This window comes from Panthera uncia, chromosome B1 (genome assembly GCF_023721935.1).
Source record: "Panthera uncia isolate 11264 chromosome B1, Puncia_PCG_1.0, whole genome shotgun sequence".
In the NCBI taxonomy this organism is placed as follows: Eukaryota; Metazoa; Chordata; class Mammalia; order Carnivora; family Felidae; genus Panthera; species Panthera uncia.
The window spans coordinates 153,502,313-153,523,346 of NC_064811.1; the positions used below are offsets into that span (position 1 = coordinate 153,502,313).

General features: G+C 41.8%; 1 protein-coding gene and 1 long non-coding RNA gene across 2 annotated transcripts in view; one reads left to right on the top strand and one right to left on the bottom strand.

Annotated features, from left to right (window-relative positions):
• Positions 1 to 21,034, top strand: part of LOC125923258 (uncharacterized) — a 70,625-nt gene that overhangs the window by 39,364 nt on the left and 10,227 nt on the right. The window contains exon 2 of the long non-coding RNA XR_007457974.1: positions 14,746 to 14,899. This is a non-coding gene — a long non-coding RNA (uncharacterized LOC125923258). The remainder of the gene's footprint in view (positions 1 to 14,745; positions 14,900 to 21,034) is intronic.
• LOC125923256 (ATP synthase membrane subunit K, mitochondrial-like) lies at positions 19,913 to 20,250 on the bottom strand. Its single transcript, XM_049631404.1, has one exon. The coding sequence runs from the start codon at positions 20,211 to 20,213 to the stop codon at positions 20,028 to 20,030; it is 186 nt and encodes a 61-aa protein (XP_049487361.1). The 5' UTR covers positions 20,214 to 20,250; the 3' UTR covers positions 19,913 to 20,027.

The following is a 21,034-nucleotide window of genomic DNA, read 5'->3' on the forward strand; positions in this document are numbered from 1 at the left end:
GTATACAATTTTGTCACATGTGTTACATTTGTATAACCACCACTGTGATCAAGATATAAAATTGTACCGGGGCACCTGGGTGGCTCAGTCTGTTAAGCGTCCCAACTTCAGCTCCGGTCATGATCCCATGGTTCGTGAGTTTGAACCCCGCTTCGGACTCTGTGCTGACAGCTGAGAGCCCGGAGCCTGCTTTGGATTCTGTGTCTCCCTCTCTCTCCGCCCCTTCCATCCTCGCACCCTGTCTCTCCCTCTCTCAAAAATAAAAAACATTTAGAAAAAAAAGATATGAAATTGTGCCATCACCACCAGAACCCCCTGAGCTACATCTAATAGCCACATCCATGCCCTTCCCATGCATCCTCCCTAACCCCTGGCAACCACTCCTTTATAATACTGTCATTTTAAGGCTGCTAGTGAATTCAATCATGTAGTATTTAGCCTTTTGAGATTGATTTCCTTTTCACTCAGCATAATGCCCTTGAGACCCATTGAAATTATTGCACATATGAATAGTTCTTTCCTTCTTATTGCCATGTAGTATTTCCATGATGAAGATATGCCACTGTTTAACTATTTAGCTGTTGAAGAACATTTTGGTTGTTTCCAGTTTTTGACTGCTCTAAATGAAGCTTCTATGAACATTCATGTACAGGTTGTTTTTTTTTTTTTAATATAAGTTTTCATTTCTCTGGGATAAATGCTCAAGAGTACAATGTTAGGTCATAGAGTTAAGTAATGCTTAGCCTATAAGAAGCTGCCATTTTTTTTCCAGAGTGGTTGAGCCATTTTATAGTCCCACCAGCATTGTATGAGTGATCCCATTTCTCTGCATCTTTACCAGCATTTGGTATTATCGTTATTTTTCATTTTAACAGTTCTGATAGCTTTGTAGTGATACATTATTGCAGTTTAATTTGTATTTCCCTAATGGCTAGTGATATTGAACATGTTTTCATGTACATATTTGCATCTATATATCCTTCGCTGTCTATTTATGCACTATGCCCATTTTTTCTAATAGGATTATTTGTTATTGTTGAGTTTTGAGAGTTTTTTAAAATATATTTTAGATATGAGGCCTTTGTTGAATATGTACTTTGCACATTTTTTCCTCCTCTGTAGCTTATCTTGTCATCCTCCTTCTGGGCTTTTATTCCCCCCTGAGTAAAGTTTTTAATTTTAATGAGGTTCAATTTGTCAATTTTTCCTTTTATGGATTATGCTTTTGGTGCCAAGTGAAATGATCTTAACAGGAGGTGGGAGTTGGCTGGGAGTGTAGGAATGGAAAGAACATGGGGGATACTCACAAGCACTAAAAGGCTAAGTGTCCCTTTCGCTTCTCCCTACACGAAGTGGGGCCTTATGCCTTGTTTTAGCATCAAGCCATTGGGGGAGTGCACGGTGAGCCCTCTGCATGTCAACAGGGTACAGGAAAGGAGACAGAGGCAGGGTGTCAGTTGTGTGGGCACAGAATAAAACCCTCAGGAGCCAAGAGCTAGCTCTGAGAATTAATGGACTGCTTTCTTCCAGCCTATTCAAATAATCCAGCTCATTTCATGTGAGATAAATTACAGGACCTTGCCACCCTGGCTCCCAGGGGATGACATTTCTGTGATTCATGGCATTCGTCCCCTGGGAGCCTGAGGCGGGGAGAGGGCCTGCCTTACTGACTGATGAGCTGTGGCCCGCTGACCTCGCCTCAAGGCCTCCGCTCAAAGAGCAGGGAGGTGGACAAATTCAAATGAAGCCACTACCCGCAGGACAGGCTGGGAGCATGCCAATGAAAAGGGGCCCTCTTAAGGACCACTGTCAGGTTAGAACCCCTCATCACTGTTGGGCATCCTCAGGGACGCGGCATGGCTTGAGCAAATGCTCCAAACAGACTGGGTTTAGCTTTGTTGTGCTTGGCCTTTGTCACTGTTGGCGGTGGTGGTGGCTGGAGCTGTCATGTACATGTTGCTGTGGGGGTTGTTTTGCAAGGCAGAAGAGAATGCTGGATGTAAGCTAGATATAGTGGGGTTTGCCACAAATGGAGTCTAGAACACGATCTTGTGCAGACAGAGGATTCTACACGTGCCTCTGTATGGGCTGTGTATGTGGTCCTTTGAATGATGGAGATTCATGGGAATCCACCGTAAAGCGGGGCCCCTTCTCCTCCCTTTAGACCTACCCACGACAGCTGGTTTTCCTGCCGCCAGATCACAACTCCGACTTTGCTGGTAACTCTTGGGTAGTGTAAACCCCAACAATGACTTGCAATAACAAACAGCCTGATTTCAGAAAGTAGAATGTGTACTGCCTGGTAGTAACCAGTAAGTCCACTCTGCCTCCCAGTGGAGACGTTTCCCAGCTGGGTTCGGGCAGGAGGCCTGCAGCAAAGGAAGAGAGGTGTGTGGTCCGCTTCTCCTCCATTTCCTGCTTCTGTCTGCTTACCGGTTATATCTGACCCCTCTGGGTTCGAGACGAGAGGGCAGGTGGAGGGACCAGGGGAGCAGAATTTTATTTAACGGGCACTGTTGGAAGCTGGCTTCAAGTTCTCTAAGCTTGGCAGATATCTAACATGGAAGCTTCCTCTCCTCGGCTACTCCGCTTGGTCCTTTTGGAGAATTTGGACCACCTTCTAGTTGCCGGTGGTCTCTTACCTGCTTGCTTCTTGCAGCCAGAGATACCTGTGCTCTGGCTGGTCACTTACTCCCTTCATGGCCCCTGGGAATTGGGCAGTACCTTCGGCTAGCATCTCTCTAGTACACACACTCCCATCCTTCTTGGCTTTTTTCCTCTTTCTCTGTTGGATAACAACAGCAGACATCTACTGAGCTCTCACTGTGTGTAAGGCACTGACTTAAGACCTTTACATGCTTCATTTCCTCACAAGTCAGAGAGGCATGTAGGATGATTATTTTGCTATTGAGGGAACTAATACTTGGAGAAAGATACTATAGTTTGTGTCATATCATGGAGCTGGTAACTAGCAAAATTAAAAAAAAAAGTTGAATTCAAGTCTGCCTGACTCTTTTGTTTTCAATTTTTAACATTTTTATTCATTTTTGAGAGACAGAGAGCAGGGGAGGGACAGAGAGAGAGGGAGACACAGAACCCAAAGCAGGCTCCAGGCTCTGAGCTGTTAGCACAGAGCCGGATGCAGGTTCAAACCCACAAACTGTGAGATCATGACCTGAGCTGAAGTTGGACGCTTAACCGACTGAGCCACCCAGGCGCCCCAAGTCTCCCTGACTCTCAATCTCTACATTGTTCTTCCTTGAGTTTAGGTTTGCTTTGTTTGGAAGAAAAATCTCAAGCCATCCTTTGTTCTTAGCTATTTCCCTATATTTTGATGGAGGAAATTCACTGATTCATTTGAAACACTGAGAAAACTTTACCCCTCAAAATATCAGGTCTTCACCCATACCTCTATCACCCGGAGGCGTGCTTTCTTCGCCCCCTTTGGGCCACTTAATTACATTCTCTCTTCTTTAGGAGGAAAGCTGACATGTAATTATTTTCATGATTAACACTCTTGTGCAGCTAATTGTAATTATGCCTTATAATCACAGTTATGATCGTCAATCACTCATTCCTGCCTCACTTGAATGTTTTTCTTTATCCCAGCTTCACCAAGCTGATGGAGCTAATGCATCTGCTTCTTTGCTCCTCCCTGCCCCCACCCATAAATACACAGACTTCTAAATCATGCCTGGCCATTATTTGGTCTTCTGTATTGTTCTCACCTTTGTTCTTGCCCCATTTCACTGGCCATTGCCCATTTGCCTCTTGCTTTTGGCTTGGCGTGTTTTAATTGCTTCCTATGGACCCCATTGGTGAGGGAGGGATCCCACCCCAGGGTATGGCCAAATACATGAAACCTGACATTGGCCAGATGAGCTCAACAGCAGCTGATTAGTCACATACGCTCCCTGCCCCGAGGAGACGGACACCATGCAGGGCCACATCCAGGGGCTGTGGGTGGCAACCTTTGTAGTGTCAAGAGGTCGGAGTGACCATAGAAGGAAGTGATTGGCTTGTTGCAGTAGTACTGTGGGCTGGCAGGGGACTGACACTTGCTAATCTGGGCTAAGCGGGTGCCCACCATAAGGAGAGTCCTTTGGCTAAGCTTCATCCACGGGAGCACAGCGGGGACTACAACATGCTGAGGGCCATTCAAGAATGTCACAGATGTTAGGCCTAGTTGTAGGGCCTTAGGACACACTGCTCTCACCTTGAAGTGGGAAGAAGAGGTGTAAGCATGGGCCTTGGAGGTGGACTGTGCAGGTTTGAGCTTTTGGATCATGAGAAAGTTACATGACACTTACTGTGCCTTGATTTTCCCATCTGCAAATGGGAATAATGTGCACCTTCTTCATCAGGTTGTTATGAATATGTATGTATTTTTTAAAATTTATTTATTTTGACGGGGGGTGGGGTGGGGTGGGGGAGGGGCCGAGAGAGAGAATCCCGAGCAGCTTCCGCACTGTCAGCTCAGAGCCCAGTGCAGGGCTTGAACCCATGAACAGTGAGATCATGACCTGAGCCAAAATCAAGAGCCGGTTGCTCAACTGTCTGAGCCACCCGGGGCACACCGTCATTGTTGTGAATATTAATGCTGTCCTGCCTTGTCTCCGGAGCATTTAGCTCAGCATCCAGCCCACTGTAGTGCTCAGAACCTTCATCCAGTCTTCTGAGCCAGTCTTCTCTGGTTTTGATCTTTGAGTGAGTTCCCTAAGGCCCAGGAGGCAAGTACACTTTCTCTATTTCTTAAGATGCTTGAAGGAAATGATGCGGCCTCCTCTGGTTCTAGATTGCAGAAGCCAAATTCTGGTGGCCGGCTACACGGTCCTCCGTAAAGAAGAACCAAGTGTGGTCTGGAGGCCTCCTGCATCTCGTCCTCTCACCTTCCTTCCTCTGAGTCTGAGGCCATTCGATTATTTAAATCATAAGCACCACACACCTTTCACTTTTCCTCAGATGTGCTTAGTCCTGAGCTCCAGCCTCAACAAGCTTAGCGGCCTCAGATCTATATTGCGCTTCATGAGTTTCAAGCACATGGAATTGAACAATCAGGCAGCCCGGATGCTCTCCTTTTCTTCAGGCATAAGTGCCTTCTTCGGGGATGCTCTCTGTCGTTTCTGCCTATCAAAAGCTCTGAATTCATTAATCCATTCTATTCAAGCCCCAGGTGGTAGCTTCCCATGAAACTCTTCTTTGCCTTCTCAGTAGGACGTGACTTGGCCTTTTCTAAATTCTTTTATTTATGGTCTGTTCTAGTCTTGGACACTTAACCATCATCACTGCGTCTTGGGCTGCTGATTGGCTTTTTCTAAATGCCGACCTCCTCGTCTACCTAAGATGTGAGTCTGGCACATGGTGGGCCCTGGGTGGACTGTTGCTGATTAACCTTCCAAAAACATTGTGTGTGCTCCAGAGGCCTGGTGGGATAGTGGACGTGGTCCTGGAGGAAGCAGAAGAATGGGGCCCAAGATTGCTGGCAGACATCTCCTGGCTCCTATTTTTGGCCCAGCTGCTGATGCTCGGCTTGGCTCTTGCCATCTGGTGGAGAGAAGCTGATTCTGGGCTTGGTCTTAATTTATGACCTCAAATCTGAGTCACACAAACAAGGGCCCTGGTCCTGGAGAGTTTAGTAGCAGGTTTGCTATAAATTGTCCCCTGGAAAATCCGAGAGGAGTAAAAGAAACTAACGTGCACCGAATGCCTTCTATATGCGTCCTGTGATAGTCATTACCACTCTATAAATTGCATCTCTCTGTTACAGGTGTGGTACCGAGGTGGTGCAAGTAGATTCTCTAGGGAGCAGGCTCTGAGATGGAGACTGGCATGTGGGAAGTTTGTTAGGGGAGTTCCTGGGTTTAACGCCCGTGAAGCAAGGAAGGGAGCAGGCATCAGGTAGAGGGAGAAGCTGGGTCGTGGTATAGTCACAGCAAAGGCTTTGGTCATCCCAGACAAGTTTCTAAGCTTCCTTGAACCCATGGCCTTCATCTCTGAAAATCACTTCTCATAGTGGCAAGGCTCCAATGCCATGTTTTACTCTGACACCTGTCTCCTGACCTTGGCTGAGTAGACCAGGGGTAGATTGTGGACCCAAGCTCAGCCCATCAACTGTTCTTTCCTGAGACTAATACACGGGATGCCAGTTGTTTGGAGTGGTGGCAGCCATTTTATGCCATCTGTGTGGAGACGTTGAGAAAGTCAGTCTGGACAGCATGTTAACTATAGCAAATAATACTATTTGTATATTTGAAAGTTGCTAAGAGAATAGATCTTAAAAGTTCTCATTACAAGAGGAAATATATTCGAAACTATGTGGGGTGATGGATGTTAACTAGGCTTGTTGTGATCATTTCGCACTATACACAAATATCGACTCACTATGTTGTACACCTGAAACTAAGATAATGTTATATGCAGATTACATCTCAAAAAATAAATAAAATTTAAAAAAAAGGAAAGAGAGGTAAAGATTCCCGATTTTATCAGTAACAAGAGGAATGGAGATTAGACTGAGACACCGATTTTCACTTGTGAGAATGACAACTATTTAAAAGAATAACAGAATGTGGGATTGGTAATGGCATTGAGAAATAGTACACAATTTGATTACAAAATGGATTACAAAATGATTACAAAATTCTGGAGAACAATTTTATACTATGTAACTAAAGTCTGAGGTTAGAACTTCGACTTGTAGAAATCTCGTTAAAAAAAAACAACAAAACCAGTCTGTAAAGAGACACAGACATCATAACTTGTAACGCATGAGGTCAGAAAGAGATGAAGTGACAGAATGCCTGGATTCCTGAGGACTTTGTATTTCTTGGTCGTCTTTGTTCCCGAGGCTGACTGCACTTCCTGTCTTTGGATTCCGTAAAACAGCCTGGTGTTCTTTTATTTCGCACCTCCCTTTCCTCGAATCAAAGATGGCTTCTGTTACTTGCAAAGACAAGAGCATTGATTAAGACTACAGATGACGACATTGAGGTTCAGAGAGGTCAAGGAACTTATCCAAAATTACATAGCAATTTAGTCACAGAACAAGGATTGAAACTCAGATTTTTTTCCCCAACAGAAGTTATTTTTTTCTATTATGCAGTGTTACAAATTTAGAATTAACTAAAATCAAGTTCAAGTTTTGGGGTTATTTTATTTATTTACATTTGTTTTATCTTTTAATGTTTTAAAGTAAATTCACTTTCATCATTTTAGTAGATTTGATCAATATAACAAACTTGGGTACAGGTAGAGTAGATATTATAATCTTCATTTTGCAGATAAGGAAACTGAACCCTGGGTCTGGGCCAAAGTCAGAGAGAGAGAGAGGGAGAGGGGCTGAATTTTGGAGATGAATCTAACATGTCCAGTTTTGGCCTCAACATTCTCTTCTCTTCTCTGGGTGAGTGGAGTGGCTCAAAAGGGGCAGAAGCCAAAAGGCCCTGTTAGTTGTTGGCTTCTGTGGTGGGAGAGTTAGGTGGAACTTTCTAGCTGAAGAATCATGAGATGCTGAGATCTGGAAGAAGTCATGTTCTGAATCTTGTGACGATCAAGGACATCTGGATTTTGTAGATCCAAGTAATTGAAGGAGAGGTTAGAGCAAAAATGAGGCAACTCTTAGGTGTGTGTGGCTTACTGTCCACTGTCTTACTGTTTGCGATGCTCATTATGATCAGCCTAAAGAACCAGAGGCAGGGGGATAGTATCATGTGATATGAGATTGGCTGGTTCTGTGTAATTTTCCCCTTTCAGTAGTGAATTCTTTTCCAGAATGAAGCCAGGTATAAATAAATAATAAACACAATGAAAGAAGGAGTTCCTCAGGCGAATATGAAGTTTAATAAAGTCACTCTCACTTCTTTGACTCTGAGCTATTTTATCTTTGGAGTTTTGAAAATAGATCTAGTATAGACTGTGGATACTTTGAAACTCAGTAAGTCATAAGTTTTAAGATAGGAATGGAAATGCAGTTTTCTTTCTGAAAATTTTCTACTAGTGTAGCTCATTTGCTACCTCGTCCCGATAGACATTTGGCAGTTGAGTGCCAGAGTTCTGTTCATGGTACTCCAGCTGGTGCACGAGTGTGCTCTTTGTCACTGGCTAACAAATTCCTACATGTGTTTCTCGGTTGGAGATGCTGGTGAGCAGAGTAACCATTGTTAACTGGGTAGTCTGGATCATTCTATTGTAATATTTCCATGTCCACTCTCTATTCTTCAGCTGACTTGATGACAACAGCACACGGGAGAGCACTGGTTGTCTGAAAGTCGATGGATTTTCCTGGAGGTGTACGATGGAATTTGATATCTATCTCTATCTCTATCTCTATCTCTATCTCTATCTCTATCTCTATCTCTATATCCATAGAGAGAGAGACAGAAGGTAGATATGCATTTTTAAGAGATACAGAAGAGAGGAGATTGTGTGTGTTGTCCACCTTAAAGTATAACAGCCAGTTACGAACGCGGGTTTATTGGGGAATAGCAGAGGGCTTGCAGTTAGGGACATGCAAGCTATGGCAAACCATAGCTCGTCTGGAGATCACAAAAGAGGATTGTTACTTTATAGAAAAGAGGAGGAAGTTAGGAGGAAAGACTTTGAAGGGAAGTCCATTGGAGGAGAGCCAGAGCCCTGGCTGGTGATGGTTTCTTATTGGCTGAGTTGTGGTATTTTCTTATTGGCTGAACTTGTTGCTGGACAAGGAAGTAAAGTAGGACTCTTCTCATTGGCTCTGCAACTGACAAAGAGTGGTAGTGTATGAGAGCTTCCCTTTCTGGGTTCCAGACCCCATTTAAAATAAGGTTTCTTTTATCCACTTTCACAGTGTGCATGTCAGAGTGTGTGTATACCTGTAAATGTGTGTGTGGGTTTATGGGAAGAGGTGAGGAACACGTGGGTATGGTGGATATAGGGCGGTAAAATGCCTGCTTTAAATTATCCCATTATTTTCAAGTAAACAAGGACAATTAAAAAATTACTCCTGTGGTTCTGGATTTCACTGAAACTTGGATTCAGTGCCTGCTTCGCCTCACCTCACTTCCATCAGAGAGCACAGGGGGCAGGACCGTAGCCTCAGAAGGATTCTATAACCTATTCTTAAGAAGATAGAGTCCTCTTTAGATGAATAAACGAAGAGCAGTCTTCTAATTCTGAAGTGACTGTTTTACAGGAGAATATTTGTTCTGGGTGCTTACGTGAACCACAAGTATTAATCTGGGCTCTTCCTTTCATTGGGATGCTTCACATTCTACGTGGTTTCCTGCTGTGGCATGTGTGACTGTTGAAAGTACTCAGTGTCCTGCTCCTCCTCCTTGACAAGTCCACTCAACAACAGTGGCACTGACTTTCTCTCTCCCTGGATCTACTGTCCCAGTGTCCTCACTAGGACAGGCTTCCTTCCTACCAGAAATGTCATCTTGTGCTTTACTGGCCTGGTTTAGTTGGATCAGAATTTATAAGTTCGACTTAGAAGGCACATTAAGGGCTTATTTTTTACAAATGTGAAAGTGCAGACTCAGAAAAGTGAAGCCATTTGGCTCACAGAACACTTACGGGCAGAGGGGAAATTAGGATCCGGGGCAACATGCCTCCCAAACGTAGGGCTATTTCCATTGTGGTGATTCCATGGTGTTTACTGATTAATTGTTTAGAGCCTGGTATTTATCAAACACATAAGCCATTCACAGAATTTTTCAACTCATACTCAATATTCTTCCATATGCTGTTCTAGGAGGTTAGGGATAGAGGATGATTTTACATAGGAATATTGAACGCTTAAGAAACTTAAGTAGCAATGCTTAAGTCAGTGACTTGGATGCGTGGTTTTCAAGCAAACACTTTGGGGAATGCCCTGTTTGGGTTCCTGTTTTGGAATTCCAACACCTTATATGCATCCGGTAGATTTGGGGCTAATAGGCACATACCAAATTTGCTCTTGCAGCCTCCTACAAGTTTCCACTGAGTTGATAAGTTAGAAAGTGAGCCTGCTAAACAGCCATTCACTGGTTGATGCTACTTACTGTGTTGAGTGTTTGGGTGTTTGGGTATGTGGAAAAGAGCGCTTTTGCAAAAATGATTAAAGGAAATTGCTGGCATAGAGGAGAAAATTCTGATCTAATAAAAATCCCTGATCTTCAGAATTTAGAAATTTTGCCATAGTTTGTCAAGAGATTTATGGAAAGTTTTTCTCTTTAGGAGACTTTAGAAAGAAGATCATCATCTTTGTTGTTAGCTTAAGAGCTGAACTTCTTGTAAGTAGAAAAATAAAAGGATAATTTTCATACTGGGTTCCAGTAACACAATAGATTTTCTTGCCATGATACTGATTAATGTGATGGACTCATTTACACTGACACTTAAGATATTTTCAAATGTTCGATTTCTTTAATAAGCTTTATTCCTTGCCTCTCTGTGAGTACTTATTTTTTTTTCACTCCTGATTGCCCATCTTTTAAACCAATTTCCAATTCATAATATAATCAGCCATCAAATTCCACAAGGCTGTCAATATCAAGGGGCTGTTTTCAATCTTGAAACCGTACAGGACAAGGGACCTCTACTGGTGCTCTCCATATCTTTTGGGAGCCTCGTTACTCTGTACCTATTGACCAAAGGCACCATGCTAGGAAGAAGGCTTAATATCTCAAACTCACTGCAATGAAAAAAAAAAAAAAAGATTTTTTAATGTGGAGGTGACATTACTCAACCCTTCCCTTCTACCTAGGTAAGCACTATTCAGCAAATACTCTATGTTAAGCCGACCCACAATGAAAAAATCGATTGAGTATATCTACATTTTCTACCTTTGATGAAGATTTTCTGCAAAATTATACAGGTATAGAAAAGAGAGTTCTTATAGCACAATTCCACCACCCAGATATTTTTAATAGTAACATTAAATTCATCTTTCTGTTCATGTCCACTGTATGTGCAGATAGAGAGGAGTAAGATCATCAAATAAAATCAGATCAATAAGTTGCTTTTGGCACAGTGTATTAACTTTGGTTTTATATTAAGTCAACAGAAAAAAAAAGAAACAAGTGAATTTATAGGAAGTGCTGAACTCACATAAATGTTTCCCTACCTCCAGAGTGTTTAGTTTTTAAAAGATCTTTCTAAGGTTATGAGAAAAGACTAGGAAAAAATTAAGAAATGGAAATCCTTGTGTGTGTTTTATAACTCTGTGCTTCCATTTTTGACAGTATCGAGTGACTCCTTGCTAAGAAGATGGAGAAAATTAGCACCTGAATAGCTCTCCCCCCTCTCCCCTTCCCTCCCCACACCCTTACTCCTATTTTTACTGTGTCAGTGTTTATAGCATCCACATTCTGTTCTGTAACCATCATTTCCACAGTTATTGAGTTCAGGTCCTATTTTTACAAACTTTCAAATCCTAAAGTTTGTAACACATTTCTCAATGACACCCACCCCCCAACCCCTGATCCCCATGGGCCACACATCAGATTTTGCTCTCCTGGAGCCAACCTTGTCTAGCTCCCTCCCTGTCTCCTGCTTCCTGCTTCCCTTCACTCCTCTCCTGGGTTAGAGTTAGTGTTGCCTGGACCAGAAGACATCTTCGTTCTTGGTTTATTCCATGTATTTTGGGGAATATCTACTTGACTAACCTTCTGAGAACATCTTATTTCATGACAGCTAATTCCTTAAAAATATTTGTGGGTGGATGCATTTGGTAAAATCTGAAGGTTGACAACAAATACAGGCACAGATTTTAAAACACTGAAATAATTGAGGAGTTGAAACATCCTTCTATTTTAAAAAATCTTTTATTTTCTTTAAGACATGTTCTTTATATGTAATTTAGAAAATATAGATAAACAAGAAGGACACAATAAGCCTTTCTCACAATCCCACTACCCAGAGATAAGAGTAGTTAATTTTTAGTAATTTGTTATTTTGTATTCTTACAATCTCTCTATTCACAGAAAAATACCTGTTTATCTTTAAAAATAGAGATATGATTGGGGTGCCTGGGTGGCTCAGTCGGTTGGGTGTCCGACTTCAGCTCAGGTCATGATCTCACAGCTCGTGAGTTCGAGCCCCGTGTCAGGCTCTGTGCTGACAGCTCAGAGCCTGGAGCCTGTTTCGGATTCTGTGTCTCCCTCTCTCTCTCTACCCTCCTCTGCTCATGCTCTCTCTGTCTTAAAAAATAAACATTAAAAAAATTTTTAATATGAAATTTATTGTCAAATTGGTTTCCATCCAACACCCAGTACTCATCCCAACAGGTGCTCTCCTCAATGCCCATCACCCACTTTCCCCTCCCTCCCATCCCCCATCAACCCTCAGTTTATTTTCAGTTTTTAAGGGTCTCTTATGGTTTGGGTCCTTCCCTCTCTGTAACTTTTTTTTTTTTCCCCTTCCCCTCCTCCATGGTCTTCTGTTAAGTTTCTCAGGATCCACATGAGAGTGAAAACACGTGGTATTTGTCTTTCTCTGCCTGACTTACTTCACTTAGCATAACACTCTCCAGTTCCATCCACATTGCTACAAAGGGCCAGATTTCATTCTTTCTCATTGCCAAGTAGTACTCCATTGTGTATATAAACCACATCTTCTTTATCCATTCATCAGTTGATGGACATTTAGGCTCTTTCCATAATTTGGCTATTGTTGAAAGTGCTGCTATAAACATTGGGGTACAAGTGCCTCTATGCATTAGCACTCCTGTATCCATTGGGTAAATTCCTAGCAGTGCTATTGCTGGGTCCTAGGGTAGATCTATTTTTAATTTTTTGAGGAATCTCCATGCTGTTTTCCAGAGTGGCTGCACCAGTTTGCACTCCCACCAACAGTGCAAGAGGGTTCCCGTTTCTCCACATCCTCTCCAGCATCTATGGTCTCCTGATTTGTTCATTTTAGCCACTCTGGCTGGCATGAGGTGATATCTCAGTGTGGTTTTGATTTGTATTTCCCTCATGAGGAATGATGTTGAGCATCTTTTCATGTGCCTGTTGGCCATCTGGATGTCTTCTTTGGAGAAGTGTCTGTTCATGTCTTCTGCCCATTTCTTCACTGGATTATTTGTTTTTTGGGTGTGGAGTTTGGTGAGTTCTTTATGTATTTTGGATACTAGCCTTTTGTCCAATATGTCATTTGCAAATATCTTTTCCCATTCTGTCGGTTGCCTTTTAGTTTTGTTGATGGTTTCCTTTGCAGTGCAGAAGTTTTAATAAACATTAAAAAAATTTTTTTAAATAAAAAAATAGAGATATTACTATACTGTAATATAATTTGTAACCTGATGTATTTTTTGGTGACATGATTTTTTAAACTCAACATTGTTTAAAAAAATTTTTTTAATGTTTATTTGTTTTGGGGGGGGGGCAGAGCATGAGTGGGGGAGGGGCAGAGAGAGAGGGAGACACAGAATCCGAAGCAGCTGCCAGGCTCTGAGAGAGAGAGAGAGACAGACAGACAGAGACAGATACAGAGAGAGAGAGAGAGAGAGAGAGAGAGAGAAAGGGGCAGAGAGAGAGGGAGACACAGAATCTAAAGCAGGCTCCAGGCTCTGAGCTGTCAGCACAGAGCCCGATGAGGGGCTTGAACTCATGAACTGCAAGATCATGACCTGAGCTGAAGTTGGAGGCTCAACCAACTGGACCACCCAGGTGCCCCTACGGCCTTAGGATTTAGATTGGAATTTATGCCATTGGCTTTTGTGGGTCTCCAGCTTACTGATGGCAGATCGAGGCATTTAGCCTCCATATATAGCCTCCATAGCCTCCAGTGAGCCAATTCCTTCCTCTCTCTCTCTCTCTCTCTCTACATATATATAATGTATACAAGCAATTGAGTGACACATGCAGATGGAACATAAATCAAAACAACATAAGTGTATGTTGAATAATCTGTATTCTGTTCATGCCCCCATTACCTAGTTTCCATCTGCTGCAAATATAAACATATATTTTTATCTCCCCAACACCTCACATTTTATACAAAAGGTAGCATACCATATACAGTCTTCTAGACCTGGTTTTTGTCACAAAAAAGTCTTCCCATAAAAATGTAGAGAGAGCTTCTTTATTCTATGATCTACTACATAGTGTTATATGAATGTGCCACAAATTACTTAAACAGCCCCCCTTGAAGGACCCCTGGGTTATTCCAACTTGTTATTATAGACAATTCTGGGAAAAAATTATACACAAACCCTTCAGTACATATGCAGATACATCTAGGAGCAATTCCCAGAAACAAGGTTGCTGAGTCAAAGGGTAAATGCGTGTGTCATTTTGATGGTTCCTGCCAGTTGCCCTCCAGAGTGACTGAGCAAATATATACTGCCTTTACCATGGTATCAAAATATGTTTCCCCAAACTTTTGATATTAGAGTATGTTCTCAAATTTTGGAATTTTTTTTATGCCACTTTCTTAGGATGAATGAAGTGAGTATACTTCCATATGTTTAAGGTCACTTGTGTTATCTTTTCAGTGAATTACTGAAGTCCTTTGCCATTTTCATCTGGATTGTCCGTTGCTTTAATGTTTAGGTGCTCATTAAGGTAGTTAATTATCTTTATTAAACAACTAAAAAAAATGCAAAAACACTCCTAAATATAAAATCATCCTAAGTGACAATACCCTGAATTTCTGATGTATACATTTTAGACCTATCTCTATGTATAGATACACTTATTTTTATAATACAGCATCGTATCAGACATATGATCAAGCCATCTGCTTTTTAACATATCATGAACATTTTACCATTGCAATCGAAAGATTTCCACACCGAGGAGGCATGGGACGCTTGGAGCTGGAGGGATGAAACAAGTTCAAATCCACAAGAAATGGAAACGTTTCAGACACCAAGGAGATCAAGAATAAACACCAAGATTGGAGTGTCAGAAATGGGAGCAATGACAGGGGCTTGAAGGTGTGATAAGATTTCAAAGAGGAGATTCGGGCAAGTACAGGTTAGACCAGGTAAGGGAGAGGGGAGACCCTCAGTTGGATAGTCACCTTAAGGTGTGGGTTACTTAGCACTGGGACCAGTGATATGCAGACTCTCGCCTGGATCAGGGTATCCCAGAGGAAGAGGCAGGGATGAGGTGGGCTTCGTCTGGGTCAAGTATTCCAATTGTGTCTTACATATTTAGAGAATAATTTCACCAGAACTATACTGCTACTTACAAAGACAAGATAAAGATTCGTTAAGTTGCATATATTATGTGGGGAAAATAGAGTTTATCTCCTGGTGCCTTTCATCAGAAGAGACATAAGACATAGGATTCAAATTCACACGGTGAGTTGTAATTTTTCCACTGGTTCTTGTAGTTCATCAAAGGAGAGTCCTTCTAGTCTGGGGCACTTGCTCTCCTTCTGCTCTGGAGTAGTCTCTTCTCCACCACACATTCATTTTATATTCCTAATGATTTTCAAAGCTCCCTCTGGTCCCTGGACCTGTAGCATCAGCATCACTTGGGACCTTGTTAAAAATGCCAATTTTGGGGGGTGGTTGGGTGGCTCAGTCAGTTAAGCATCCGACTTCAGTTCAGGTCAGGATCTCATGGTCCATGAGTTCGAGCCCTGTGTCGTGCTTTGTGCTGACAGCTCAGAGCCTGGAGCCTACTTCAGATTCTGTGTCCCCCTCTCTCTGACCCTCCCCTGTTCATGCTCTTTCTCTGCCTCAAAAATAAATAAACATTTAAAAAAAGTTTAAAAAATGCCGATTTTCAAGCTCCACCCCAGAACTTCTGCATAAGAAAGTAGTAGGTGGAGATCATCAATCTGGGTATTAACAAGCTTGCCAGATGAGTGTGATGTAAACTAAAGCTTGATGACTGCTGGTTTAGAACAATAGTCTCTCAAAGTTTCTCTTAGGAGGAACTGCAGTGAAGTGTTTAATGGAAGCTGTAGAAAGGTCCTTTGCACTTTATCTTCTGGCAATCCTACATGGCAGGTATGTTTACTCTCCTTTTGTACCTGAAGAAACAGGTCCAGAATATTCTAGTTTTGCAGAATTGGAACTGAGATTTCAACTGAGGGATGTGGCCTTTCAGAGAAGGAGGGGTGTGTGTGTGTGTGTGTGTGTGTGTGTGTGTGTGTGTGTATTGGGGCCACAGGGAAGGGAGAAAGGAAAATAAATTGTGTAGTCATTGTTAAGGTCCTGGCCTCCACCTCACACCGTATACAAAAAGTAACTCCAAAGGAATCTAAAATTGTAAAACTCTTAGAAGAAAATGTAACGGGAAACCTTTGTAACCTTGGATTAGGCTCTGTTTTCTCAGACATAGGACTAAAAAAACTAGCAACAACAATGAAAATAGATACATTGGTCTTCATCAAAATTAAAAAGTTTTGTGCTTAAAAAATTTAAAAAAATGAGGCGCACCTGGGTGGCTCAGTCGGTTAAGCGTCCGACTTTGGCTCAGGTCATGATCTCACGGTCTGTGAGTTCAAGCCCCGTGTTGGGCTCTGTGCTGACAGATCAGAGCCTGGAGCCTGCTTCAGATTCTGTGTCTCCCTCTCTCCTGACCCTCCCTCACTTGCACTCTGTCTCTTCCTGTCTCTAAAAAATGAATAAACATTAAAAAAAAATTAAAAAAAAATTTAGAAAAATGAAAAGAAAAAAAGGAAAAGGAGAATCATCTTATAGAATGGGAGAAAATATCTGCAAATTATATACCTGATAAGGAATTTGTATCTAGAATATATAAAGAGTTCTTACTACTCAACAATAAAAACCAAAGAACCCAATTAAAAATGGGTAAAGAAGGAGAACAGTATGGAGATTCATCAAAAAATTAAACATAGAAATGCCATATGATCCAGTACTTACACCATCCAGTATTTACCACTCTCCCCCCAAATGGAAATACTAATCTAGAAAGGTACATAAGCCTATGATTATTGCAGCATTATTTATAATCGCCAAGATAGGGAAACAGTCATCAAGAGATGAATGGATAAAGAAGATGTGGTATAAATGCACAATGGGGTATTTCTCAGCTATTTTTAGAATGAGACCTTGCCATTTGTGACAATATCATTGGACCTAGAGGGTGTCAGACTAAGTGGAATAAGTCAGAGAAAGACAAATACCATTATGATTTCACTCATATGTGGAATCTAAAAACCAAAACAAATGAACAAAAAACCCCAAACTACTAAAAGCAGAAACAGACCCACAAATACAGAGAAGAAACTAATGGTTGCCGCAGGGGAGGGGTGGGGATAGGCAAAATAGGGAAGGGGAGTGGGAGATATAATCTTCCAGTCATGGGAATAAAAGGCACAGCATATAGTCCTTGGTATTGCAATAGCATTGTATGGTGACAGATGGTGGCTATACTTGTGGAGAGCACAGCATAATGTGTAGAGTTGTCCAATCACTATGTTGTACGCCTGAAACTAATGTAACATTGTGTGTTAACTATACTTCAATGAAATACAGTGGGCAAAGGATTTGCATGGATATTTCTCCAGAGAAGGTATACAAATGGCCAACAAGCACTTAAAAGGGTGCTCAACGTCTTTAGTCATTAGAGGAATATGATCAAACCTATAATGAGATACCACTTCACACCCAGTGGCATGGCTAGAATACAGGTGGCGGATAAGAGCAAGTGTTGGTGAAGGTGTGCAGAAATTGGAGCCCTCATATACTGCTGGTGAGAATGCACAATGGTGCAGCCACTTTGGAAAATAGTTTGACAGTGTTTCAAAATGTTAAACGGAGAGTTACCACGTGAACTGGCAATTTTATTTGTAGGCATATGCCAAAGGCATATGTCCACGCAAAAACTTGTACACAGATGTTCATAGCACACTATTCATAGTAGCCAAAAAGTGGAAACAATCCAAATGCGTGTCAAATGAATGGGTACATAATATGTGTGTATCCATAAAATGGAATATTATTTATCAATAAAAGGGAATGAAATACCAACATATGCTATAACACGGATGAACTTTGAAAACATTATGGCCACATATTGTGTGATTCCATTTATATGAAATGTCCAGAATATGTAAGCGCAAAGAAAGCAGATTAATGGTTCCCAGGGGCTTGCAGGAGGGAGAAATGGAGAGTAACTGCTGTGAGTATGGACTTTCTTTGTAGGGTGATGAGAATGTTCTAAAATTAAATGGTGATGATGGTTGCATGACTCTGAATGTACTAATGACCACTGAATTGTATACTTTCAAAAGATGAATTTTATGGTATGTGAATTATAGCTCCGGAAAGCTGTGACAAAAAAATTAGTTAACATCTTGGGGTGTAAAAGGGCAGAGCAGGAGTGGTTTCTTCATCAAGCTGTGCTTACCTCTCTAGAGAAACCCCCCAGGAACCACTGAGAAGACAGGTGACTTGGAGACACTGAGCTCTGTCAATAAATTCCATTATATTGCTTGGAGACCCCTGCCCTGAAATATCCTGAAGACATTACAGTAGCAAATTCAGAAAACTAACTCCAAACCTGGATTGGGAGACATCATCAGGAAGGAAGGCATTCATGTCACTGAGCCCCTTCTGACATGATAGAGAGAATGGAGAACTGGTACAGATGGAAAGACTGGGGAGAGATGCCATCACACAAAGAATCCAGTTTCGTTATTGTGGGCGTCTTTGCTCATTATTCTGATGAAAGGTGTGAGCCTGTGCCTTCAGTGCAAATGAAGATCGACATGGAGTATCTGCTGGAAGGTAGCAGTGTCCCAGCTGGCTGTCGCAGCCTGTGGAACCTGGAGTTAGCCTTAATCAGCAGCAAGCACAGTCAACCACGCTCTCTGTGGCTTGTTCCAGGTCACCCCGAAGAGGCCACCAGCTGGTGTTTTGGGAATTGAGCTGATGAGATATTATTATCTGCCAGTCTTCATTTTCAAAACATAAAAAGAGATTCAAATGAATGCAGAGAACCTTGTTTTTAGCTCTCAGCAGAAGTGTGCATGAGGGATGGGAAACGGATAAACGTTTAAAGTGTGGAGGATATGAGAACAGAAATGCTCATAGGAGATCTGCTTGTGATACTAGGAAGCAGGAGGGTGTCCTACCTCCCCTTTTCTCTCCTGTCCACTCCCAATATCCTGGTTTAGGGTCTCCTCCCCTCCTATTTTGTCTTTGAAATTTCCCTTGACAAGTTTCTCTGACTTCTACTTTAACCATGATTTCCAGTTTTGAAGCTGTTGTTTCCTTGCTGAAAAAATCTATGGTAAGTTAGAAAAAAAATTTTTTTTAAGTTTATTTATTTTGAGGGAGACAGAGCACAAGTGGCGGAGAGGCTGAGAGAGGGGAGCAGAGAGGGAGAGGAAGAAGAAGAAGAAGAAGAAGAAGAAAAAAAAAAAAAGAGAGAGAGAGAGAGAGAGAGAGAGAATTCCAAGCAGGCTCCATACTGTCAGCCCAGAGCCCAAAGCGGGGCTTGAGCTCATGAACTGTGAGATCATGACATGAGCTGAAATCCAAGAGTTGGATGCTTAAGTGACTGAGCCACCCAGGCGCCCCCATGGTAGACTTTTTTAGATCACAGGATGAAGTACAATGTCTTCACATAGGATTCAAGTCCCCCATCGGGTCACAATATACTCATCCACTTTCACTTTCCTGTCATACCTCCGAAGTCCCTGGTGTATTTCAAGCATTTAGGGAGTATCCGTATCTTCTTTTCTTCACCTTGGATATTCTTACTCATCCTTGAAGGCTCAGTTGAAAAGTATCTCCTCTAAGAAGCCTTTTCTGATTCCTCCAAGCAGGAATAAATACTCCATGGCGTTCCCACAAGGCTACACCCCTTTTCCCAGCACAGAATACTTAGGTGGGTCAGCCAGTTATCTACACTGGGCTACACACTCTAAGAATAGGCTCTTAGTCTATTAGTATGTGTTCTTAGTCGCTAGTGCAATGTCTTCTCCATTCCAGTCTCTGTCTGTCTGTCTGTCTCTCTCTCTATTTTTTTTCTTTCCAGTTTCATAATTTATTGTACAAATTGAGTACCACATGATGTGTTGACATTAGCTTCTCCAGGCATGGGAACTTAACAGATGAGGTACACTTTAAAATCTGTTTATGTTGCTTTCACAGCTGGTGTTTTTTTAGACCTTAACTTGAAGTACAAGACCATCAAAGCGATGCCTCCATATGTGGCCAGTACACAATTCATTCTACCTGTGAGGGTGTAAGAGCGGAAGTGTTTTTTCATACCAGTGAATTGGAATTGGGCATCAGTTTCTGGACCTTCCATGATTTCCATCTTGCAAAAGACACCAATTCCGCTGGTTGTGTCCTTCAGCCTATGTGTCTGTCTCTCTCTTTTAATGAAGGCGATGGGCAGTGGGACCAGATAGGCAAATAAAATATAGGCTAAGATGAAATTCAAACTGGGGAAAGGTTGTGCTAAAAATTGGAAACTGCATCGTGTACGGTTTCTTTGTAAATGAAGGGCAGCAAAAATGAAGGCTCCAAGAATGAAGGTGGTGAGAAATGCCAGAATTGTCTGGGGACTTAGTGATTTGAAAATGGTGTCCTTACCAGGAAATTAAACTGAGCTCATTATCTCATTAACGTTTGACTGGAGAGGGAATATTCAGCTGAAATTGTATTATCTTTCCAATATGACAAGTTGATAACAACCTGGGATTTTGAAAGACATTTTGTTTTCTTAGCAAGAAATTCCACCAATACAAATGAGTATCCATGGAGAGGGATTCCATTTTAGAAAGATCCTTAAAGGCAAGAACCATGCATGTCTAAATTGCTTTGTGTGCATGATAAATCCCAATGGTTCACAAAGGTATCTTTACACTAAGATTAAATCTCACCATCAACATATTGGAGTGGTTAAAAATTTTAACTGTTATACAAGATAATTGTGCTTGACCAATCTTTTCCCTTCTCCCTAGAGATCCTTTGCCATGCAGATGACAATCCCAGCATGCTTATTAGAAGCCACCATTTTTAATGTCCTTCAATTTCCAACGGATATTACAAATTCTATGTTTGATTAGATTGTTTACATACAGCCTTGTTTTTCAAAGATGGAAGGAGAGATAGCGAGTTTCTTAAATTTGCTTG